Genomic DNA, 26938 nt, shown 5'->3' with positions numbered 1-26938 from the left:
AGAAGCTAAGTTACAGGGAACCAGACAGAGGGCCTTCTCGGTAGTGGCACCTGCCCTGTGGAACGCCCTCCCACCAGATGTCAAAGAGAAAAACAACTACCAGACTTTTAGAAGACATCTGAAGGCAGCCCTGTTTAGGGAAGCTTTTATTGTTTGACAGACTATTGCATTTTAATATTTTGTTGGAAGCTGCCCAGAGTGGCTGGGGAAACCCAGCCAGATGGGCAGGGTATAAATATATTATTATTATTATTATTATTATTATTATTATTATTATTATTATTATTCCTACAGCAGAATAGGCTTAATTTCAAAAAACTCTATTTTTGTCCCCACATTTAGCATTTACTCTCAAATCATGAAATCATGTAAGCAGAAAAGCTAAAAACATACCCACACATGTACAACCCTGTGTGTTTCACATACTTTGTTAGACTCTTGTATCTGCAAACACATGTTGTCATTACAATTTCAGATGTGTAACTAGGTCAACTGACATCTGGTGAGGGAAAGTGTTCCCTAAGAGGAAGTGGGGCACATATTTGGGTCCATCTACATGTCTGAAAGCGGTGCCATCTTTACTCCCAACCAATTGGCTTGGTACAGGAAACTAGTAAGACAATGGTTTCTGTCCGATAATTTTGTGTGTCAGCATCCAAACCTACAACTAAGAAGTACATTATCCTTTTCAAGTGTTTTGCTAGCAGCAGCGGCTCACAAGGGGGGCAGTGGCATTATCCTGGCATCACTGCACTCATTTGCCTAGCAGCAGTGGTTCATGAGAGGGCAGCAGCAGTGGCATCTTCACCCTACCAGCCACCCCTGGATCCATTCTGCTGTAAGGCAATATCCTGACCAGGCAGGCATCTCACAGGTACAGCCTGATTTTCTGTTGCTACACTCCTATGGAAGCTGTGTCCCCATGGGGACCAGAGAACATTTAGTGGCCTTAGTGTTCCTTCTTACTGCTCCCCAGCATTGAATGAAAGGGCCCCTTCCTGCAAAGGCTACACTCTGCCCGAACAGTGAGCAAATGTCTATCACCCCTCTTTTAAGATGGGGCACTGCAGAGTCCCGTTCCAAAGAACTTTCCAGATTCTGTTCCTTGTGGCACCCTCTCAGCGCTTGCCCAACTAGAACAAATAGCCAAGTGACATCTCAACCTAAAAGTGTGAGCGAAGTTAGCGGGTGCAGCTTCCCTCAAACCCCTGAAGGTTAGGAACTGGCTTTGGGCAGAGAGGTAAGAAGCAGATGCACAAGTGGCATGTGTGTCTGCTTTTCACACCTGCTGTGCAATATCCAAGGTGGGACTCACACACAATCCCGGCAGTGAGATATGGAAATCGTAAGTGCATCTGCTACTGATGCACGTCTGCATTACATCAGAAACGCAACAGATACACAAGTCACTCATGGTTACAGGGGCGAAGCAAGGTGGGTGCGACCCGCAAAAGCTCCCTCAACTCTGGACCCAAACCCTGGAATCCTCAAAAAACCTCAACAACTTTGGCCAACCCTCCCATAAAAACAACTCAACAACTTTGGTCCAACAACTCCTGGCAATGACAATGGGTAGATCACAGGCAGCCTTTTTATACTGTGAGTAGATCGCAGTCTCTTGGGAGTCCAACTAGATTTCAATGGGGGAGTGGAGTTGACAAGAAATTTTCCACTCCGGGTACCACCTGACCTTGCTACGCCACTGCATGGATCTGCTTCTTGCAACTGACAGCAGTCTCTCTAAAGACTGGTTTAGAAAGCTATGCAGCAGCCTAGGACTTTGTGAAGTTCTGTCACTCATTCTAGCTTCTAAGCCTATCTGCTCACCCTCTGAGTTGTCAGTGCAGCTAGAAACACTGGTTGTGAGCATAAAAGGCTTCTTTAACTTTCCTTCCCTGCATTATAGCAGTTTTCCCCACAGATCAGGTAGACTAGGCAGAGCACAATCATTAGTTGGTGCCAGACCACTTAAAAACTGACTCCACAGTGACATCTGGCGGTCAGACTGAGGTTCTCCAGCCTCTGCTGATAATAACGTTGAAGCCAATGAATAAATAATACAGTGGTGCCTCGCAAGACGAAAAGAATCCGTTCTGCGAGTCTCTTCGTCTAGCGGTTTTTTCGTCTTGCGAAGCAAGCCCATTGACGGATTAGCGGATTAGCGCTATTAGCGGCTTTTAGCGGCTTATCGGCTTAGAAAAAGGGGGGGGGGAGGAAAAAAAACCCGCAGGAACTCGCAAGACATTTTCGTCTTGCGAAGCAAGCCCATAGGAAATTCGTTTTGCGAAGCACCTCCAAAACGGAAAACTCTTTCGTCTAGCGAGTTTTCCGTCTTGCGAGGCATTTGTCTTGCGGGGCACCACTGTACACTAAATGACTTGGAGAAACTCTTCGGTACTGATGGTAGTCAGTTAGGTTTCCTTCCTCTGAAATACTGCCCCGTCTGCAAATGGTGAAATTCCAGAACATGTCAAACAAACTTCTTGGGGAACTGATCAATGAAGAGATACTGGTTTTTGAAAGATTTCAACGAATATGTCATACACTTAAGACACACGTGATAGCTCTATGTTACTGCCTTATGTATATATGTGTACTCTGTGCAACAAACACATGTTTCTGCTTCCTACCTCATAAATATGGCCTGTAATACCATAGCTGATAAGATTATTCAAGCTTGTCATTAGTTTTCCGAATGCTTGGGCATGACTGATGACATTTAGCACAACACACAGCTACAGGAAAACAGTAGCAGTTATTTGTCTGCTTTCTCAATAAAGTTTTGATGTTTGAAAAAACAAAACCTTTAATGGCGGACAAGACCATCAATGGCTACTAGCCATAATGTCTATGTAAGCATTAACCCTACAGTCTTCCTACCTGAGCTTTACCTAGTGCCCTTAATCCACAAATCCTCCCCAGTAGGGGAGACAACAAATATGTCAACAGACTTCCCAGCTGCCATATAAGCATTAAGCATGACTCTTGATCATGCTGCCATAAATGCACATTGAACAGAAACATGAGTTCTGTTTGGGTAGCCAGTTGTGGTTATTGCATTCTTCCCTGACAAGGCAAGGATACAGGGCAGAGTCAAAATGGCACTTCTTCTCATATTATGCATGGTTTTTCTTAGTGCAAAGATCATCACGTTTATTTTCTTGAATTAAAGGCCATAGCTCCAATTGAACACTACAGCCCTGCTGCTTTCCAGAGGCTCTGACACCAAAACCAACAATTGGCAGATGAACCAAGAGAAACAAAACGTAGCTGGGTGTACAAGCAAACTCAGAATCACAGGATTGTATAGATGGAAGGGAGCCTGAGGGTCATCTTCTTCCACAATGTCTTGTACTTGCCATATACCTCAGAATTTTGGAAATATAATTAAAGTGTGCTTTAATTATACTGTGATGCTACAACAGGTATTCTGGAAATGCGTGGGAAGTTTAATATGTTGGGAAGCTTTGCAGCTCTGGCTCCTGCTGCCAGATAAGCCTGTGGACTTGGAAATGGATGGGCAGCAGGACTGGCTGAGCGCCTTCTGGCAGTTCCCTTACTGTGAGAAGCCAAGTTACAGGAAACCAGGCAGAGGGCCTTCTCGGTAGTGGCTCCTGTCCTGTGGAACGCCCTCCCACCAGATGTCAAAGGAATAAACAACTATCTGACGTTTAGAAGACATCTGAAGGCAGCCCTGTTTAGGGAAGTTTTTTAATGTTTTAATGTATTTTTAATCTCCTGTTGGAAGCCGCCCAGATGGGCAGGGTATAAATAATAAATTATTATTATTATCATCATCATCATCATCATCTGTGAACTCTGCCAAGCTGCTCAGGCCCTGGGCATTTCTGACCTTGTTTATATTGTGTTTTCAAAGCGTCCTTTCTCACTTGTTTATAATTCTCTTTGATATTATTGCTATTATTTGTTTTAGTTAGTGAAGCAACATATAGACCAACCTATATGTAGCACCATATCAACCAAATACCCCAAGATGTGGTGGTGGAATTTTATACTACTTACTTAGAAATTCTGTTTGCTGTGGTGTTTTTATTTTGTTTTAAAATGTTAATAATTCCAATATATAAATCTAGGGCACTTTCTTTCTTAATATTTGGATTAGACCAGCATGGCCCTACAACTTTAGGGTGGTTTTTGTATCTCAGGCAATGACTTAGTCAAACACAGTTAATATTAAAATCAAGTACACATTGGCAGTTCTTTTTTAATTGTGACCTTGATATTACTGGCATTTTTATTTCATTGTAATGACCTTTGGCTATACACAATAAAACTGTGACTGGCTGAATCATGACAATTTTCAGACAAAGGAAATTATTAAAGCGTTCTTGTCCATGTTACTTTTGGAACTGGATTTCGGCTACTCTTACCTAAGATTGAACCGAGGCAAGGCCCCAGCTATCGCAGCAGTGGAAAACTGTTCTCAAGCAATATATCTAAGATGTATCTGCCAGCAGCTGAGGTCAGCCACATGTCAGTTTAAAAGTTTCCCCCCATGTCTTCATTATTTTTTCACTTACATTATATTTATTTTTGTCTTTACTCAAGTTACTACAGATAAATTCTTCCTGGCATGAACATTAACAGAAAGAAAAGACCCAAATTCAATCATTACTTATCTGGTTCTTTACATTTTTGGAAAATACTGTAAGAGGGTAGGAAAAAGGAAACATGCCTGAACATCAGCATATTAAGAAACAAGATCAACCATCACTTGTGTCTAGTTTCAGCATTGCATCTGACCAGACACAAGTGATTTTTTGCTCTTCCATTTAGGAAATATACAAAACTGAAACACATTAAAACTATGACAAATCTCGGGGCCAAAATTTGCATGACCGATGGGGTTTCTTCAAAGGTGTGCTCAATTAAACAGCATAAGAGATTTCAGTTTTAGTATACCCAAAAGCAAATTGAATGAAACTGGCTTTGTTCACTGAAGTAGGTTGTTCCTCAATCAATACATTTCCTTTTATTTTAATGGCTCTTTATTGTAACAAATGCTAGCTATAGCTGAGTTGGCTAGTCCTTATTCCCCCGGGGCCATAACATAAACTTGGATCTGCCAAGTTGGGGAATCTGATGGAGTTGTTCTGGCTTACAAAATTGTGTTCCCACTAATCCATGCCCCATTGGCTTCACCTGGTTTTCCAGAACTGGGGTTTTGTCACTCAGTACTTCTAACACCAGAAAGCAACTTCTAGTTCAAGAATAGTCAACTAGGTTCTTTTAACAGTTACTATATCCCAAGGAAAAACCTGATCACTGGGCTAGTCACTCTTTTAAATAGTGACGTTGCACTCATCTTTTCTGAGTGATTGTTAATCTTGAAGGCTTAACCTGCTTTCTGGAAACAGAGGTGTTCTAAAGCAGGAGGCTGCAGAAAATTCGTGGAAGGGCCTAGACTCTGTTTCTTCATTTTCCCTGTAGTTACAGTGGTAGCTCGGGTTAAGAACTTAATTCATTCCGGAGATCCGTTCTTAACCTGAAACTGTTCTTAACCTGAAGCACCACTTTCGCTAATGGGGCCTCCCGCTGCCGCCGTGCCACTGGAGCACGATTTCTGTTCTCATCCTGAAGCAAAGTTCTTAACCCGAGGTACTATTTCTGAGTTAGCGGAGTCTGTAACCTGAAGCGTCTGTAACCCAAGGTACCACTGTATATTTTATGTAATTTAACTACTGTACATAAAAGCTAATGCAAACTATTGATGGTGAACAGACTGGCATTAACACAGTAGAATCCTGTGAGATTATGGAGGAGCTAGTCTGCTTGCTCCAGCTCACACTGAAACAATAAACTATGGTTTATTGCTGCAGGAATGAGATTCACATGCCTAGCCTGCTAACATAAGGTTAGCAATGCCAGCTGGGACAATTGAGAAGGCTGACTAGACACACGGAACTAGATTCAGCACTAATCCTTTGGGGGCAGGACTATCAAAACTATTAGCAACAGCCATCTGTTAGGTGTTGCACACATGGTTCCAAATCAAGTACCACAAGTCACTGCATAGATACTGAGTTCTAGCGTGTGAAAACAGCACCATTTGAGGACAGGTATTCCAACGTTTTTGCAGCATACTGCTTTTTATAACTCTTATACGAGAACAAATAACACATTCTGCACTTTCTGGGGATGATTTTATCCTTAGAACTTCTCTCCCGATGACATTTCAGAGGTGCATAAGCATGCTTTTCATTTCTCACACAAGGCTAATGTGAAACTTGCAATGACCAATGTCAGGCTGAAAATAACAATTCAGGAAAGCAACTAAAAAAGGAGCCAAGATGAAATGTATTTCAGTGATACTGACGCCAGTAAAATCTGGAGATTGCTATTTAGTAATCAGCTCCTGTCAAAATTACATACAAATTAATTTGGCTGAACTTTTCATTTTTCCAGTTTCAGTTTCAACTTTATGAAATGATTCAGTGTCAAAAAAAAGAATGGACAAAAAGCAGTTGAACAATCTTCATCTACTCAAGATGAAATGGAAATATTTGTCACAGACTTCAGAACATGGTTAAACATTTCCGTGTTCCTGTGAATCTGTCTCTCTCATTAATCCTGCCTGAGGAGGATATAAGAAGACTGATAACTTTCCAAGCAACTAATGAAATACTCTGCATGCAGGGTAATTCACGTCATTCATTTTCCTCCTAGAGTTCACCAACTGTTCAATCTTTTTGCTCCATGAGCTTTTTTCAGGCACATGTTGCAAACGAGTCAACCTTTTTCATGTAATCTAAAAATAATAATCCTCAGAGCTTTGTTGCAATATTGACAGCTATTTTTAATCCCTATGTCCAACATTAAGGTCCATTCTACTTGAAATGCCATGTAATTGAAATTACAAGCTTTCTGCTCTGTATAGCAGGCAGCATGCCAGCACATTTTTACGCCAAAATCATACTGAGCTAGTCCTTCTCAAACCATGATTCATGCTGATGCGGACAGGGAAAACCTACACAAATGGCTGCATGTATTAAGACAGACAGAAGCAATGCTTTTGTTTTTAAGAACTGGTAATTCTGAGATTGAAAATCTTACGTTATTGCTGAAGATAGCAAAGGTTCAAATACAGTGCTGATTTTCATAAAGAGTGGCCCTTTTACTAATAGAGTTATATACATTTAAGACAGAAAGTTACATATACACCCCCTATTTGGTAAAGAAACGAAGGCCAGGAATCTAAATAAGAAGTCTTCAGGTCAGTAGTTTTTTTGGGTTACCTTAGAGGCATCAGCAAAGCCAATGAACACTTACCATAGCTTCCTTTACAAATCCTCATGACACAAAGGCAAATTATATGGTAGAATCATCTAAAAAGATGTATGGTAAATGGTCTGTTTTGGTGAAACGTAATATTTGCTCTTTATTTCCCATTGCAAATAGTCACAACATTTCCAATTAGCACCACTTCTCTGATTGTCCCATTCTCTGCCCTCTCCAAAGCCACAAAAAATGCAACCGGTTTTCATCTCCCCTCATCCTAAATCTTCATTTTTCCTCAGCTGAGTTTCAAGCAGGCATGATATTCAAAACAACGGAAACTTTAGGAAAAAGAAAAACTATCAAGAGATAAATTGATATTGAATTGCTTTCTAACGACAGGAAAACACATTATATGTTGTCTTGTAGATGCCACTAGCCTATTTGAAAACCCAGGACGACCCCTTCAACTCTTGACTTCCAGAATTTACAGGATCATTGCACTGCTGAAATCAGCACTTGGCTGAGACTGTGTGTTCTTTCCAGATGTGAATGTCTGCGGCTGAAGAAATATGAAAGGCTAGAACATAAAAATTTTATCCCAAGATGCTGGGGGAAAAAAGACTTGGTTTGATGTTTTGGAGAAGGTTTTAAAGTAGGTTACTTCACAGATAACCTCCTTATTTATACATTAGCCACCTAAGCTAAAAGCAGATATAGAAAACAAAAGCACATGCACCAAATTACAAATAAAACATAAAAAATAGTACAACTGGTAAACATAAGGACAATGAGCTATTTATGTGCCAATAAGGAAAAGGCAATGAAGATAAAACTCTTTGTTTGTATAAAGGAAGGAACAGTGCCATCCGGAAAAAGAAATAATAATGGACAAATCATGGGAGTTTCATAAATTGGATATCCCAACACTTACATTTAATTTCAGATGTGCCTAGGAGCATCCCTTAACCAGACTGGAGATGCAGCACTAGAAGAAGAGAGAATATAATCTCTCTACCTATGTCATTTCTCTGCTCTGAATTGCCACCCAACAGCAGAAGATACAGAGATTTCCACAGTGTGACTAATAGTAATGGGGTGGGTGATTTAGATCAGGGAAATGACATATGGCAGGGAAAGGGTTTCTGTTTGCTGCTCCCATTTAATTTGAGAATTCTCCCATGGCTGCTTGTTGAACCGAAAACAGTGGGAATCTGATCATAGTTCTCCTGCATCTCATCTATTTTGGTCTGGTAACGAAAAATTGAAAACATAAACTTAAGTAACAATGTGAGTTGGGCAGAAGAATAGGAGTTAGAAGTAAATTAAGAGTTATGAACAAAAAACCATGAGGATTATTTATTTAATTAGAGCATTTTTACCCTGCTCTTCATCCAAAATGGCTCTCAGCACAGCTTATTAAAATCAGGAGTGAGGCATATCGTATATATTCCACAAGCAACAAATGCCCCATTTTCTTTTCAACCGATGCGGAACAATATGCTTTGGACTCAAATTTTGCACTGCATTGCAAAATAACCTTGACTGAAGTTGCATCGTTCATGGATAAAAGTTCGCAAGCGCTTAAGCTTTTCCGTGATGTTAACAAGTGTGAGGAGGTTATGCTGTTATATAAACTCATTTTAAGAAATGAATGTCAGTACATTTATTTGATTTAGTTTCTGAAAATCAAGGGAGGCTGAAATGAGTACAAGATGTGCCATTAAAACTTGCTTTCTTGGTTGTAATAAAATACCTTATGAAAAACAGTACCTATTTTTGTGGAGAACAAGCCACTGCACACTCTTGCACAAGCCAACAAAAATAGATTATACGATTTAGTTTGACAGAGAACACTATCATAGCTATACTTACATCACAATATAGTATTAAAAATATAGCATATGATCCAGCCAGTTCAGAATTTTTAAGGTGGATTCATTTCAGTTGCAAAGCAGATGCCTAACATGCCTCCTATTACAGGTTTTTAAAGTGCTTACCTTTGTCTTGATTCTGCCAATATATCTTTAAAATTACATATTAAAAATTAACTTTAAAAATCCTAAGCTCTTGCAAAACTGGAAGTACATGTTTATACATAAACACTGACAGTTATACATGCTGAATATTCTGATTGACTCTGAAAACTTGAACCAACCAATTGGTTAAATGTGATTTATATTCTGGTCCAGTGCTCAGGGAATGTGATACACAAACCTCCAGTATTCCCTTCAGTTTCATGCCAAATGTATTCAAGTTAATCTAGAAAAACTGAGGGTTTGTTTGTATTTATTTACAGAATTTGTGTTCATAAAACTGAAGACAGTATATATAGGATCCTTATTCTTACCTGCTCTGCTGCTTGGAGTACATTCTCCAATTCATCACTGCTTTCCATTGAAATTTCTGCTGCAGGCACTGGTGCTGTTTTAAAAGATGGGGGCAAACCAATAAAGAATAACGAACAACATTTTTTATTATTGTGCACTCCCCGACCACAAACTGCAGTTGTGGAGATGAGATCAGAAGCATCTGCTTCTGGGTTTAAACTAATCATAGCTCCCCATTACGTTTGAATTCAGGCTAGTTTATGATTAGTGAAAAGACCAGTATCGTACATTATGGTTTGAAGCTGGCTTGCTTCAATCAACTGAAGCTAAGCCAACCACATTGATTCCAAGTGCTGATATCACAAGGAACTCTGGTTTGTTTAATACTGGAAATGAAAGGTCTGATCTCCCTTTTGCAGCCGAGGAGAGGGGAGGAAAGAGTACACAAAATAAAGAGTATCCTGTTGTAATAAACCTCAGCACCAGCTGATCTAGGCTTAGTTAAAACTGGGTTGCCAAAGAAGTCTCCTCTGATAATGAAAGCTTCTTTGAATAACCTCTTGCTGTGTAAGTGATTTCTTGACTTCTCATCTAAGAAACAATTTACAGTAGCATTGGAGGTGGCAGCAAGGCACCAGCAGTGCCATCCCAATAGCCACAATGCATTGACCCAGACAGAGAAGGGATGGGCTCTGAGTTGTTGGTAGCATCATCCTCGCTCCGGAAAATGCAGCTCTGCTGCCCTCACTCACTGCTGCTGAATATTTGGGCAAATACCATTGATTTGTGTCAGTTGACCCAAAATCTGCATTTGCTAACCTTTGCGTATATTTGTAACTTGCATGAACCAACCATTCATCGCTCAACATGGAAAAGTGGCAAATTTCCAATAAAATATCAGACGACAGAACAGCATTGTGAATGCAAGATTTACTACAATATGGAAGACATTAGGGCTTCAAAACTTTTTAAAGGATGTGATAAACACTTATCCCACCACATCACAGTGCGCACAGTGTTCATTCATAACGAAAAAACGTTGTGGGAAAGTCATTTTACAGACTTTTCTGTATCACGCATAGTTATTTTAACACAGCCTGTATATTGCCATCCATGCATTGCCTTATTAACTGGGGCCAGTTTGCTTTGTTTTGCCACATGATGAGCAAATAGCTTTGCTCAGGAGTGATAACACTGTTAATCCAGAAATAATTGCTATTGTCAGAAAATACTGTTGTACTGACTTATGTTCTGATGAAGCAATCTATCAACAGCAGACTGAAACCATGGAATCCAGAACTAATGATTATGCAAGTATTTATATATATCTACATATAATTTTAATTAAAAAACTGACCCACTGGCTATGTGTTACATTAAACACGTGGACCGACAAATGTTTGCATAACTAGCATTAACTACTGGCATAATAGATTATGTAGATATATATTGCAAGTCATAGTTCACATGGTAATAATATACTGGACCCCAAAATTTGTTGATTGGACGCAACATTAATTTTAATGTTAAATTACGAAAGATGAAACAACACCTTGAATAGTCATACTACCTGACACAGAGTCTGTATCATGGCCATTATATCTTGGTCCAGTGTTACTCCAAGGTGGACTCTGATTTAGAGTACAGTGGTACCTCGGGTTAAGAACTTAATTCGTTCCAGAGGTCCGTTCTTAACCTGAAACTGTTCTTAACCTGAAGCACCACTTTAGCCAATGGGGCCTCCTGCTGCTGCCGCGCCGCCGGAGCACAATTTCTGTTTTCATCCTGAAGCAAAGTTCTTAACCCGAGGTACTCTTTCTGGGTTAGTGGAGTCTGTAACCTGAAGCGTCTGTAACCCAAAGCGTCTGTAACCCGAGGTACCACTGTACCAAAAAGTCACTTAACTCTGTACCCCTTTCTATACCATCTGGGCCTGAGGAAGTGTTTCCCCATCATCCAAAGACTCCCCTATAACTTCTCCTGTTCCATAGCTATCTAGGAAAATGTGACCTCAGAATAAGTTATAGGCTCTTTAAGGATTGCATGACAGCTCTGCTAGGGGAGAGGAGGCACTGGAAGGGAAAGCCTCACGAGCCTTCTTAAGTTTTCGGATGACCCTGACCCTTTGCTGAGGAAACATCACCATAATGGTTTTTGTTATTGATAATAATAATAATTCCCTGCCATTCACCAGCAGGTCCCAGGGCAGGTTACAACAATTTAAAATTCAGTATGAAGAACATTTAAAACAATTAAAGTAACAGGAATATTGTGAATCCTGGAAACACACGTCTCAGTGTCAGGGTAACACGTATCTCATGGTAAAGAGATGTATCCTCAGTCTTAACTAAAAGCTGCTTAGTGAGTCGCACCTTTGTGGGAAGAGAATTCCACAGCTTATGAGTTATGGGCAGCTCCATGTACAGCTCATTGCAACAATCCAATCTGGGATTTCCAGAGGATGGAGTACTGTGGTCAAGTCATCTCTGCCCAAAAGGAGACGTATCTGAACAGCTCCAGTTGAAACTGGAAATAGGCAGGCCTAGTCTTCCAAACCTTAGTCAGCAGGGTTCACTGGGAGCTGCCCAGGGTCCCGCCTTGCCTTTGCCCAGGCCAGCAATTCCCCCACAAGCCCCCAGAATACCAGTTTAGATATTCTAAACTTCATGAAACTCTCATCCCCCATAACACTCATTTAGTTGTGAGCTCTATAGGAATATTCCTTACACTGAATCAGATCAGCAGCTATCAGGATTTCAGATAGGGTTCTTTTCCAATCCTACCTGGAGAGGCTAGAGACTGAAGCTGGAACTTTTGCATGCAAAGCAGATGGTCTGCTCCTACTGAGCTTCTGCACTTCCCAGTTCTGAATTTTTAGCGAATTCATAAAGAACAAACTGCCACAGGAGAGGTATTTTGAGTGTAATCACATTGTGCCTGCTAACTAAGTTATACATCATTATCCAAACAGCAGAGATAAGCACTTTAATTCTGCAAAGCCTCAGCATTGTGCTGTTGTCTTCAAAAAGCAGAGTTGCATCAGCGTTTTCCACACAGTGTTAAGTCTAATCTCAACAGGGAGTGGAGTGTGAAGAGTAGTGAGAGCAAAGAAAACAAACTTAAATAGTAAGGAACAGGGTCTGATGAGCTAAATTTCTTTCCACACATTACTGTAATTTGGTAACTGAAAAAGGAATTTACCTCCCACCAAAACTGGTCTTAAAAAGTTTCCCAGCAGATATTCTCGAATGTGTTTTTATCAGTATGTATTGAGTCGTTCAGATTATTCCATGCGAGGTAGCATAGCTCTTTCAAGAACTTACCGACAGACTGTGGCACTTCTTGCTCAAGAGTCTGAGACGCAACAGATACATCCTCTGTTCTTTCTGCCAAGTTATCTCCTTGCAGTCTAGGATGATTGAAATGGAAACAATTTTGAAGTTATATGGAACATCCCACTGATTAATGCACAAGACAATTGGACAGCTGCCAGCTTGCACTGCTAAGCACCAGTAGGAGGCTGATGCCCTTACAAAAGTGTTGAAAGACCCTGAGCTGGAGGCTGCTGGATGATAATTTAGTGCCTTACAGGTATGCAGCTGCTACTGGTGCCCAACATGGACTGTTGATACTTTGGCTTGTATCTGCAGTGGATACTATTATTTTATTTATTAAATTTATATACCACCCTTCATCCAAGGATCTGAGGTACGAACTGGACCTGCATGCAGCTTGGGCAGCACTCTCCATACCTCTAGTAAGGGCTCTGGGTCGTCCTCCTCTCACACAGGTGCTCTGTGGTGGAAGCTAGTAGCCACACAGTAAAACCTCTCAAAAGCCACCATTGAGTCTATACCTTACCATGTAATTCATTGAAAACATTAGTTGTACGAAGTATATGTGTTAAAACATTAATTATTAATATTCCTATCAAAAATACATAGCTAGCAATTTCTTTCTAAGGACTTTGGGAGGGTTTTTTGTTTTGTTTTTGTTTTGTTTTTGACAAGTGATAACTTATCAAAGCTGCTCCATCAACAGCTGCTATGGAAATGGCTGGTGTGACTAAGCTCCATTCACAGCCCACCAGGGGTCAGAGTGGGATGACAGCTTTGTTTGGGAGCTGGGCGAGAGGCTCTGCCTCTTACCAAAGCTGGCCCCAGAATACCAACCACTGTTAGTCTCCTGTGTCTCCTACCTGGAGCTGATTCAAGTTCTGGGCAAGCATTGCAGATAAAGGTTCTCTTTAACCTCTCCAAGGTAAGCGCTGACTAAGCTTTGTTCATTTCCATCTTCATGACTGCTGCACTGATCAAGTCTGGTACAATGGGTTGGTTAACGTATTTGTTCACTCACAATGATTTTGCTAAACCATTTCTGAGACTAAACTAACATTCCCCAATTCCTCATGGCTTACTGGCTGGGATGTTCCAAGCTAAGTTTTCGGTAGCAAACACTTGGTGTATGGATGCAGATTCATGGAAGATTGGGTTAAAGGACTGAGAGTTGGACTGGATGAGCTTCTGATTTGCAAAGTACTAAAATATCACACATTTAGACCACACAGGAAAGAGAACTTAAGTTGAAAAGATTTCTTATCCACAATTTTGAAAAGCTTTATTCACAATCACAGTGTTTTCTAAGACTCAGTAATTATTGAAGTTAGCTGAGCAATAGCAAGCCTGCAGCTTCTTCTTGTTTTGCTTTCTCTCTCTCTCTCTCTCTCTCTCTATATATATATATTCATATATTCTTGGCATCTGTTCTTTTCCCTTTTTTAAAAAAGTTGTGCTTTCTATAAATATAGCTGTTAATTACAAATGAAATTCATAGCCTTTAAAAAAATGTATGATGTATTTCAGGAACGCCGGAAATATCCAACCTCATAGGTGGGCTTCTCTCTACAGTGCCAAATTACTTGGCAGGAATTTCAGTAATATAGAATAAGAAAGATTGATCAAAGACAAATACACCTTGTTACCCCCCCCCCCCATACACATATAATGGAAAAGAGGACATAGAAGACACATATCTACACTGGGTGGGTGCAGATACTAACTAAAATCAGGCCCGGTGACACCCAGAAACATGGGTTTGGCAGCTGCTGAGGGCCACAGTCACCTTCTTCCAGTCTCCTCTTCCCCAGATGTGAGTTTTTGTTTCCTCAATTCATGCCACAACTGGCACTGCCACACCCTTGGATGTCCAAGACTGAACTTCCTATCTTTCCTCCTAAGCCTGATCCCCTTGTACACTTTCTTTATCCACAGGCAATGTTATTATTCTCCTGAACATGCACAGAGCCTTGGCTTTATCTTTGTCTCCTCTCTGCAAATTTCTGTTCTCTGGACTAGACTGTCTCACTTTGGCTTCTTCTAGGGAAGGGCAAGGCTGTCAGTTAAGGTTTCTCTGAGTTGCTTTCTCTCAGTAAAGCAACCAAGTTGGGTGGCTTTAAAAGAAGATTAGACAAATTCATGAAGATTTACCACATTATTTTCATTTTTGTATGCATTACTTGGCTGGAGAACTGTATTGCAAAATTCAGAGAAGTGTGAATTTCAAAAGCTAGCAGTGTTTTAGTTCTTGTATTGCTTTGGAAAGTGTGAATTGGACAGGTTTGCCTTTAAATGCCAGGTGAAGAGAATTTCTCCCCTGCCCCTAGTCTCTTCACACCTATCCAGGACTCAGCTGCTAAAATAATTTGCTGCTGGACCCTCTTTGCTCCACCATGCAAGCCTGGAACTAGTGGGAAATGAGCATTTTAAACCCCAGTGTGATGTTCCACCATAAATCCCTACGCTGGCTTCCTAAATCCAACACAAGCTCCTTGCCCTTACCTTCAAAACCATTCATAGCCTTGCATCCACCTGATACACCCACACTTATAACCTGATATTTCCCTGCCTGTGATCTTCATTATTCCAGCTCTAAGCACCTGCTTCTAGCTCCCACACTTGCTGTACTGTATGCTTGGAACTACCTTCTCAGGATAAGAGATTTCACCTCTCCTGCTTTATTCTTTCTCAAAAACCCCTTTTCAGTGAAGCCTATGGCTAGTTCCCATGCTCTACTGTAATTATATCTGGGCACATGTCTCTTAAAGAGTTGCATATTGCTCCTCTTCTTACTCCTTCCTCCATTTTCCTCATCAGCAATCAGACTGATGAGTGCTATACCATCTGCTTCTTCTAAGGCTTCTTCAAAGGTAGACCCACATATTATGCATTGCAAAAATCTAACCCAGAAATTACCAGAACACAGACAACAATAGGTAGGCTACTATCTGGGGCCATCAGTTGAAGTTGACAGAAGGCACTCAATGCCACTGAGGCCACATGTCTCAAGTGACAGTAATGGATCCAGAAGGACCCGCAAGTGACGTACATGCTCCTGGCAAGATAAAAATGTAAAATGAATAACTGAATCCTTATCTATGTCACACAGGTGGTATCAAGGCCACATTTCCTTTCCAGTTTTAAACAGGGTTTTATGTGAACAACAAGTATATAAAAGTGTATCATATTACTTGTTTTACTTTCTGCAACCACTCCTAAAAATGTTCATGAAATGACATCAGAGTTGGAAACAGACAATTGTTTTGTGGAATTAACTATAGGCTTTCATTTTGTGTTCTTTCTGATAAAACCTCATCCATTTCACTCTTCCGATAACTTTTAATATAGAAGACTATCTGGGAACTGTAAGCAATTACTCATTACAGCCTGAAGCTCTAGGGAAGTCAGTTGCTAATTCTACAGCAGATTATCACAATATGAAAGAATGTTCATTTAAAGTTTGGCAATAGTTTCCACATCTTGCAGAGTTTTAGAAATGTGAGACACGATCCATCTGGAACATCTACATAACTTCTTTTTTCCCAGTGCCCATAATCATAAAACATAAATATGTTAACATAGCCTGAATTTCATTTTGTATTTCCTGAAATGGTTTTCAATGAGCTGAGCTCATTCCTGTACATATTCAGTGATTACCAAAAACAACAGCCACTTTTGATTCATCAATGAAGAAGCACAACACATGAGTCTAGTAATGCCCCAATGTGTGTAGTCCTTTGAGTTGAAATACGAATTTCTGTGATTTAAAATTCCCATATTCAGGTATTTCCAAGTCTGCCTCAGGTTATAATTTGAGCCAGAGAAGAATGTCTCCTTCCACCACCTCTCTGCTCCTCTCCCCTTCCCTACAGCAATGTCTCAGGCATTAGGATCTCAGGAACATGTAATTTTCCTAATGCACCAGTTACTCCTCCCTTCCTCCTCCTCCTCTTTAGTTACCCTATTGCATCTATTCATCTTTACTTTCTCATCCCATCCCCATTGATTCCTCAAATTCACTGCTGTCCCTTACATCTCAAGAGAACAAGCAAAAAAACCAACTAAGTGGCTTCCTTGATTTTGCTGCAGACCAGGGTAGGCATGGGAAAGGTTTGGCCATGGCAGGACCATCACAAAACACTTTTGTCAGCAGCCATACTATCATTTCCAAGACTCCACTCTCTTTACTCCTACCTGTGCTAGTCACAGATCAATCACCGATTTGAGCACTGGAACCTACTAAGTATATCAAAAGGTGTTTCTTTCTCCTTCTAGCTCACCCCACTGCACTGAATGCTTCTTCAGAGTATTTCCCTACCTTCAGGACAGGTCCTTTGGAGAATATGCAGAGCTCAGATTGGTGAGAGAAAGGGAGAGAGACTTGCTTTGCATGCGGAGTGCCAAGCTCAATAGCCCTACAGATCCTGGGCTATATCTATGTGAATGTATATCATACATGAAGGGTGAAAATATACATTATACATAGAAGTAGTCTGAATGCTCATTCTCTGCCCTAAAAGCAAATCCCTCAGAATTTCAAGAATGGAGGTTGAAACTATTTCTACCACCCTTCAAATTTATGCCTATCTTATTTTAGTTTTGTTAATGCAATGTGATGGCCCAAGACTAGGCTTCCCATGCTATCAGAGAAGGGATCCAATGACAAAGGGTGTGGAAGATTGGGTTTAGGAGCCCTCTGAGGAGAAAGCCTCCAAAGCAACCAGCCTATAGGATGCTCCCATGGAAGGGAAGCTCCAATGGTTATGTATCCATCCACTCTTGAATGGGGAGGTAGTCTTACTTCCCTCCTGTGACTCAAAAGACTCATTCCCTTGAAAGTGTCCGCTCCACTGCTGTAAGACATTCACCTTCCTGCAGGACTATTTGAGGCCATAGTTGATTCTAGACTATTGGTGGAGCAACATTTCAAGCACTGTTTCCTTAAACTGCATCCAGTTTAACCTTGAAACCAGCTGCCACAATGTGCTGTCCATGGTCCTGACCACCACAGTCTATCCTGGACTCTTGCTGCAAACTTCTGTAGGCTCCAGCCTATAACAGGACACTTAGCTTAACCTTGTACAAAACTACCTAAGTGTAAGCCTCATTGAACTGAACAGGGCTTACTTCTGAACAGACATATATGGAACTGTGCTGCTAAGCACATATTTAGGGAATGCTCAGCCATGCAAGAACTATATTGGGCAAATGAGCCATGAGTCACCTAGATTTTGGAAGATATACATATGTGTTGGTTTAGTTTTGGAAGTCTGATTTTTCACATTTTACTGGGTTTTAAAATATACATTCCCCACTAGTTTATCTAGAAAAAGGATCATCTATTATTTACAGACCACTTACTATAGTAAATGGTGCTATAGGCCACATACTATAGCAATAGCCACAAATAAAACTTTAAGGCCTTAATATTATCTTAATATGAAATACAGTGGTACCTTGGTTCTCGAATTTAATCTGTTCTGGGAGTCCATTCGACTCCCGAAACGGTTCCTGCACCCAATTCGGAAGCTGTGGAAGCCACACTGGACATTCGGCTTCCAAAAAACATTTGCAAACTAGAACACTCACTTCCGGGTTTGTGGCATTCGGGAGCTGATTTGTTTGGGAGCCAAGCCGTTCGACTACCAAGGTACTACTGTATTAACCTTTCTAGGTTTCAGATGTTGGTACAAAATTTCCACTGAAGACTAAAGATTCTCTTTCATTTGATAGGTTATTCAGCCTAACAAATGCCACTGTTACAAAATACTGTATCAGCAATACTGTAAACATTTATCTTTGAGTTAAATGAAAACACTTATAAGTAGACATGAATAGGGTTTTACAGCACATTACACTTTTTTCTGTGATTAGTAAAGATAGATAAACTTGGAATTACCCTCCTAAACAAAACAAAAAAACCCACATGTGGCATAAAATGACTTAGAAATGCACTGAATTTTGGCATGGGTATATTTTCTACCCCAGCTAATGTTAGCAGACTGGATTAGTAAAAACAACAACAAACAAACAGCAAACTATCGCTTTTTCACAGAAAAACAGTCAGAGACAGGCCACCAAAGAGCACTGGAGTCAAATAATACAAAGCTTACTTGCTACAGGCAAATATAAAGCCTGGTTAAGGAATTAAGGTTTTGTTGTTGTTGTTTGAAAATAAGTTTCATTTTCTATTTTAGATACAAAAGAAAAATCTCAGCTTCCTCTGAAACATACCACTAGTGAAAAGTAAACAAAATCTTACTGGAAGCCCTTTATAAATTGCTTCTGATACAAACCAGTGACAGTTGTAATCTGCTATTAAAACAAGCCAATAATAGTAGACTGCTTCTTAGCATTCCAAGCCAGAAAAGTGGGGCAGCTAGAAAACAGCATTTGTATGAGACACATCTCTTCTTTCCCACTGCATCTTTATAAAACCGTGCAGAGGAAGTATCCATACATTCTTCTCTTGTTTCCCCCTCCATCCAATAGCTAGCATTAGTATTAGAATTAATGTCCTGTGTAATGGAACTATTCAACCTTTTCTTAAATTTAGCCTGTGTCTGACCTGTCATGTCTGATGAAAAAATATATCAACATTGCCTTAAAATTCCAAAAGGAACATTTTTCTCTTTCTAAACTGCTGTTTAGCATCCTTCTAAATTACTGCACACACATGGAGCAGATTCATTTTCTGTTGCTACAGCAGCTAAGACCTGTACCAAGAGGTTCATATTACAAAAGAGGGGATTTCAGCTCAACATTAGGAAGAGCTTCCTGTCAGTAGAATGTTCAGGAGTGGAAAAGACTGCTGCAGAAGGTGTTGAACTCACCTTCATTAGAGGTTTTTTAAGCCATAGGAATGATTGTCACCTATTAGGGATGCTATAGCAGTGGAACTGGACTTTTGAGTCCCTTCCAACTCAATGATTCTACAATCGAGTAGCCTTTTGCTTGGTAAGCAATTTCTCTTTAATTGAGACAATAAAGGAGTTTATTGGAAACTTCTTATATGGTGATGATTTATTAATTTATATATCATTTCATACCAAAATAGTCTTCTAAGTAGTTTACCAAAAAACTGAAATAAACAATTGCACAAGTATTAAAATATAAACATCCATAATTAAGATTGCTGTACCATGTATAGATCTAAAACATGGGAATGGGTTAAATTTCTGAGCAGCTCACAGTCATGACTAGTGATGGGAACTACAATTTCCAGGGTGCAATATAAGGCACAATAAGCTTGCATATGCTAACGTAAGCAGAAGAGAACTTTTTAAAGCAGACAACTGGTTTCCGCTTAAATATTCAATGAAGTAAATAATGTAAACACCAAGCCAATTCCATACCGAGCCAAATTACAGCAAAGAAACCTATGTAACTGCAGTGGAGCAAATTCCTGTTTGTGCCACTACAGTAACCAAATCAATACAGCCAAACTGTAAAGACGCACTGCTAAAAACTGATGCAACACCTGTGTAAACATGCCTCACTTCAAAACTTGTCTTGCTTCCTGTGTTCTACATCCTTTGTTATTGAAAACATAACTCATTCAAAAATGTATCCTCTTCAGTTTCATTATATGAATGAGCTGAAGATTTTTCCATGTTAGTATATTTACCAATACACCTGCTTGCCCATATTTGTTTGCAATTTGTTTTAAACTGTTTTTAATGCTGGATGTCAAATTGTTGTAACCCTGGGACCTTATGGCAAAGGGTGGCTATACAGATGATGATGATTTTTAGTCACTTAAAAATTTATTTAAGGGCACCTATGCTATCAATTTTGTTTCCAAATCCCTACAAGATTTCAATGTATCAGACTACAATGCTTTAATACCTGAGGAAATGTCATACATTGAAATTTTCAGGAGGAAACCTTTTCTGCGAGGGTTTTTTCTTGCATTTTCAAAAGCTATTAAATATGGTTGCTGAAGAGTTGTAACCCACCCTGGGACCTTAGGGTGAAGGTGATAAATAAAATTACTAGTACTACTACTACAATGTATTAGATTCTGCTTCAGAAACAGATGCATTGCTTTTAAATGGAAGAGTGGAAATTTCCTTGAAAATTTCCCCATTTTATCTATGAAGTTCTAATGTTATAGATTGTACATTTGTACAGTACTATTTGTGTAAAACACAGTGCATTAAGTCACAGTCCCATACATAGTGGGTCAATATTAAAGTGTGGTTGTGGTTTAAAAGTATGAAACCAAAAAATACCAAATAGTCAACGGAACAAGCATTTTGATACTTTCTTTACAAAATTAGGCGAACAGGATTCTTGGATTGTCCTCGTAGCAATAATTGCATGTGTCAAATCAAACAGAAAACACTTGCAGACATTTGTTTTTTAAAGGACTAAAACAACTTTAAGACAGACTCAGTAGGAATATATAATCTCTTAATAGATTATGCAACAGAAGGACAATTAAGACTGCAGTTATTCCTCCTTTTCCTTCACATAGAGAGCAATTCCTTTTGACAGACCCTATAACTCTTTAACAGAGAATGTTTTGATTATCACATCAACTTTTTTTTCAATGTTGTTTCTGGATTTACTCAGTGGGAAAATGTGGTCAACTAGGGAAATTCTATGCCCCATGAGATTTTGGTTAAGCTGGAACATAAATCTCCTGTCTTATGTTGTTTGTTTCCCATGACAAAACTAGGGTTTTGGAAATAATGAGACTTAGCCATTTCTTTCAAAAGGGGAAATTCACAGGGAGTTCACCATGAAATTGATTTAGCAGCATGGGATTCAAAACGATAGTAGTTCTTGGTTTATTGCACACATTTTTCATTTAGGCACAATTCAGTAAATAGTTAGCACTACTGAAACCAAACGGGATATAAGTGTGAGTAACTGTGTGCTTATAGCTTTACAGTCTACCCTACATTTGATTGAAAATGTGTTCACTAAATTTGATGTACATTTAGGATTAAGGCCATACAGGCGAATCCTCTATTTGTTTTTTCAGAAGTATGCTCCACAGAAGTCAACAGAACATTTTTTTTTCAGAGAAGGAGGTATTAACAAACCTTTTATTCACTTCGTAATCCACTGAACTCATGAATTCCTCCACATTTTCATGTCACCAGGAGGCTTCCAATAATGATTTATGTGACATTTAGCCATCTATTATGAAGCCAAGGTGCAAGTGATGGTAATTATACATGCATCAGGGAGTACTTCTACAAAGATTGCATGAGAAATTATACAGCATGCTAGCTATCTCAAGAATTTTGTTGTGATTGGATACATCTCATTTCCACAACATGTTTAGTGTTGTTGATTTTTTACGTGTGATTTATCTAGTTCCAGGACCAAGTATTTTCAAAGCTTACCAACAAACTTGGCATACATATAGTAGTCTTCTTATAATTTCATTCAGATCATATAATTTGTGACAGTGTGTGATCTAAGGAATTCTATTTATTTTGAAATTACACGTAACTCATTCTTTTGTATAAAGTTGCAAGCAGAAATTGTCATACTTTTGTGGGTTCAACAAAAAGTGTTTCATTCCCAAGTATCTATTGGCAAGAGCTGCAAGAAAGAGATTTGCCACAGTGAGAATGCAAGTCAAATTCATAAAAAAATTCCCCTATCGTCTTGTAACCTACCTTGAGAATGTTGGATGCGATACTCAACTAGACCCATCAAAATTAATAAAACTAACATAGTCATGTTCATTAATTCCAGTGGATCTTCTCTGAGTAAAACCAATTGACACTTAGCACTTTATAAATACTCCAAAAATGTAAATCAAAAAATCTGCTCCATGTCTTTTTTATAGTTATAGGTAATCCAGGATCATGATATATGGAAATTCTCTCACCTGGTTGCAGAACTTACATTAAGATTTATCTGTGAATTGTTATTTATAACCTGCCCGTCATCTATACAGATACAAGAATGGGATATAGCATATAAAAATACACAATAGAATCATAGAATTGAAAGGGACCCTGGGGATCATATAGTCCAAGCCCCAGCGATGCAGGAATATGCAGCTGTCCCATACAGGGATCAAACCTGTATCCTTGGTGTTATCAGCACCATGCTCTAACCAACTGAGGTATCACACTATAATAAAACCATAAAATTCATTTTAACCAATAGGAGCAGCTGAAAACACAGGATAGGCTAACCCAAATGCCAATTAACTAACCACTGAGAACACCTGGGCAAAACTTGATAAAAGTATCAACATCATCCACAGTTTTGAGGCGGGGACAGTCCACAAGTAGGGTGCCACTGTAAAGAAAGCTTTCTCTTGTGACACCACAGGGAGCAGCTCACCCAATGGTGGATCATGGAGAAGAAACTCATTCAAAAAACTTAAGGCACAGGCAGGATGATATAGGGAATCCTTCAGATATTTGAGTCCCATGACATTGTGTCATGTTCTTTTACACTGTAGCCTGCATTCAACAGATATCCCTCATCTGTTAAGGTCATCCGATGACCTAAACAGGCCATATGGATCTCAGGGCACTGCATTACTCAAAGAGTCAGTGATTACAGAACAGAAGGTACTTCAAGCCATATCGGATAATTGCACCTACCAATTGCCACCTACCATATTTTTCGCTCCATAAGGCGCACCTGACCATAAGGTGCACCTACTTTTTTGGGGGGGGGGGGAGAATTTAAGAAAAAAAATATGCGGCTCTTGGGGGCTTTTGCGGGAGGTGGGGGAGAGAGCCTCGCTCTGTCCCTTCCCCCACCTCCCGCAAAAGCCAGGGATAGCCACGCGAAGCCTCCCCAGGGCAGTGGGATGAAGGCTCCCCGCTGCCCTGTGGAGGCTTTGCAGGCTACCCCAGAGCTTCTCAGGAGCTTGTTGGGGCTGGCGGGGGAAGCCCGGCTTTCTCCCACCGCCAGCCCCAAAGAGCAGGTAGGGGAGCAGCGGAAAGGCTACGCACAGCCTTCCCGCTGCTCCCCGAACTTGTGGGGCTGGCGGGGCAAGCCCGGATTCCCCCCAGCCCCAGGGACCACACATTCGCTCCATAAGACGCACAGACGTTTCCCCTTAGATTTTAAGAGGAAAAAGGTGCGTCTTATGGAGCGAAAAATACGGTGACAGTAGCATCATACACATGGGATGGAGAGTATATATCGTATGATCCAAAAAAAGGTTTATAAACAGAGCAGTACTCATTCATTTATAAATTCTGCTTCTTCTGCAGTCAAGTCCCTCACCCACACTGTAAAAAGGACAAATCCTCACCTCATTTAATCAGGGCAAATTCTGGGGCAGCAGTCAAGGCTAGACAAAGCTCAGAGTTTAACGTATAGATAATTCTGTCATCTGAGGGCAGTCAGGTTTTGTCATGCTATTTGGTTGTTTGGGCCGATGAGGCTGAGCATTTTGTTCCATTTGATTTAGCAAAAGACTGACAGAATAGTCTTTTGGTGTAATCAAGAGAGGACTAAGTATCAGCGGTGACAGCTATGGGTCAGGGATGTAAAACCGCATCTTGATTTATATTGCAGGGTTTAAATCTTAAATGGTGGGGAAGATTTCTCTAACAATGACAACACTACAATATGATTCTGCACGCGAGGGCATGGGGGTATTTCTGGAAGTGTTATTCAATCAGCATCTCCAAGCAGGCATCCGTCAAAAACTGGCAGCCTCAAATCAAAGAGGATGAAGTTTAAAAATAGGACTGGAACATACTCAAATTTCATCCTGATGCCATCACAGGTTCCCTTTATTTAAAGGTATTTAACTTTATCTGGAGTACCACAAAAGAATAGCCAGCAGCAGAAGTCAAGAAGTTAGAACTGTCCCACGCACCCACCCCCCGCAAATAATGTTCTTGCTAATCACTTAAATTATTGAGTTTGGCTAGTTTTGTCAGGTGTAATTCCTTTTCAAAAACGAGTCTTCATTTAAAAAAAAATATCAAAGGGCTCGCAGTTATTATTGCCTTCTTAGCTGATTTGGCTGCGTTGCTTTTTTTGCTCTCATACTGTAGATGGAAAAAAAATAACTTCCAAAGCCAGAAAGATTCCATATTGATTAGGTTCCTTCCAGAAGGATAGGATTTTGAAGTGTTAAAAGGCAACTGTATGAAACTCCCCCCAAACACACATGCAACTGAATCTTAATTTGCACAGGTGCATTTTGAAGCCATAAATACCCTGGATCATCTTTGAAAAGCCACAGAAATTCAGGTAACTAATCAAATTCAGAGAAAGAAAACTGAAAATACTTCCGAGCTGTGACATAAAGCTGATAAGTATGTGAAACAATTTGGTACATTGTTGGTGCGAATGGTGTCATGTGCAAAAGTAACTTGAGTGATCCTGTTCAAATCAACAAATCAAGTCAAGTGGTAGACAGAAACATGTGTTAATAGTCCATGCTAAGAGGGAAAGATCTCCGGCTTGCCAAAGGCTCTATTCAACTCCAACTCTTCCTTATGAACTTGCCAAGTCCTAAGACCTGATAAAGATTCCACTCAAGATTTAATTTTAATTAAGAAAGCCTCCTCTTTCAACAAAACACCAGACACCACTGTTTCTCAAAGCTGGAGCCAGCAGCTGTGGCTTCTCCTGTGTCTAGAATTTAGGATTCTTGAATTAATTTCTAATGTCACTGAAAGTCAGGGATAAAAAGAACAGTTCCTCTATCCAACTTTAAGATCAAAAAATGCATCCTGTCCTTTCTTTTAGATAGCTGGGTGAAATTGTTGCAAATTCCAATCTGCAATAAGCATTTGGCCCTGGGGAAGCACAAAGAAAGAAACAAAAATCTTATTATTTACCTGGCACACCTAGCACAGATGTTCAAGGTGACTTTGGCTTGTGGTTCAGCTGTATGTGTACTTCGGGTTTGGTTAAATTTGCTCCCAGAAGAAATGACACTGGTTACCCCTTCCATTCTTAAATCATCAAGATCCTCTGCAAATTAAAAGACGAAGAAGCAAGTATATCACTAAGTAAATATTTGCAGCAACATATTTGCTTTAGAAACACATAAATTGCAGATTCAGCCGTGAAGCTTACTGGGTGACCTTGGGCCAGTCACTTTCTCTCTGTACCAAAAACCTCACAGGGTTGTTGCAAGGATAAAACGGGAGGAGTAACCATGCACACTGCCTTGAGCTCTTTCCAGGGAAGGTGAGATGAAAAGGTAATAAAGTAAAAATAAATTTAAAAATCCCATTCACCATTAGTTTGTCAGCCTGTTGTGAAAGACAATTATTTAACAAGGATCAGCTTGGCAGGGAATCTTTAAAACCACAAGCATGGAATGCCCTCCAGCCACCCACCAGTCAAAGCCAGGGTAAGCAATAATACAGATCTATGTGGGTGAAGGAAATAACGTAATGTATGGACAGTAGTGAAAATATGTATGTGGGGGTTGTCACAAAGGCACTCAACTCCTACATGCATACATGCTGGTAGATGATTCAGGGGTACAAGGCATTTGAAGGGCTCTCTGCCAGGTTAAAGGTTGCAGATGCTCCAAGTACTCTTCTGTCTTTCTCTCCTTTGTATTTATCTTCTGGTCGAGGCAACATTCCAGAGGACAGATTCCAGTAGAGGGCAAGGCCAGAAGCAAAATGGATGGAACAGCAAATGCTAATTTATCCACACATCTTTCTCTATTCTTTGCCAGGGCAAGCAAGAAGCTTTAACAGAGTTAAAGGATACATTCAAGACAAGCAAGAACCTAAGGAGGCTGCAAAGCAGGGCAGGGGTGAGGTGTAACCTGGGGACAGCCCAGGTGGAGAAGCCTGTTGGCAAAACCTATTGGTGTTTCGCAACTTTCCAACTAGCTGCAGGACCTTAGCCAGACCTAGCAGAGTAAACACAGAATCCACGGAAGCAATTGGCAACTTGACTGCAGACAGTATAGACGAAGCAGGAATCAGGAACTTGTAGTTAGGTGTTTATTATATACAGTGGACTATTTACAGGAACAGAACATGGATCTTTTGCTAGCTCTCTCTGACACGACTCACAACTCCTACACTGACACACAGAACTCTGAACTCCAAACTCTGA

The 26938-nt window shown here is 40.1% G+C and overlaps 1 protein-coding gene across 4 annotated transcripts in view; it reads right to left on the bottom strand.

Moving 5' to 3' along the window:
* Positions 1-26938, bottom strand: part of LOC310766740 (uncharacterized protein C8orf34 homolog) — an 85366-nt gene that overhangs the window by 16422 nt on the left and 42006 nt on the right. For all 4 annotated transcript variants that reach the window (XM_083623331.1, XM_083623332.1, XM_083623334.1 and 1 more), the window contains exons 8-10: positions 25693-25828; positions 12890-12975; positions 9587-9660 (exon numbers count right to left, since the gene is read on the bottom strand). In XM_083623331.1, the coding sequence (XP_083479457.1) occupies positions 9587-9660; positions 12890-12975; positions 25693-25828 (296 nt within the window). The remainder of the gene's footprint in view (positions 1-9586; positions 9661-12889; positions 12976-25692; positions 25829-26938) is intronic.

This window comes from Podarcis filfolensis (assembly GCF_964270895.1).
Source record: "Podarcis filfolensis genome assembly, chromosome: 7".
In the NCBI taxonomy this organism is placed as follows: domain Eukaryota; kingdom Metazoa; phylum Chordata; class Lepidosauria; order Squamata; family Lacertidae; genus Podarcis; species Podarcis filfolensis.
This window is presented reverse-complemented; position numbering and strand designations above follow the sequence as displayed.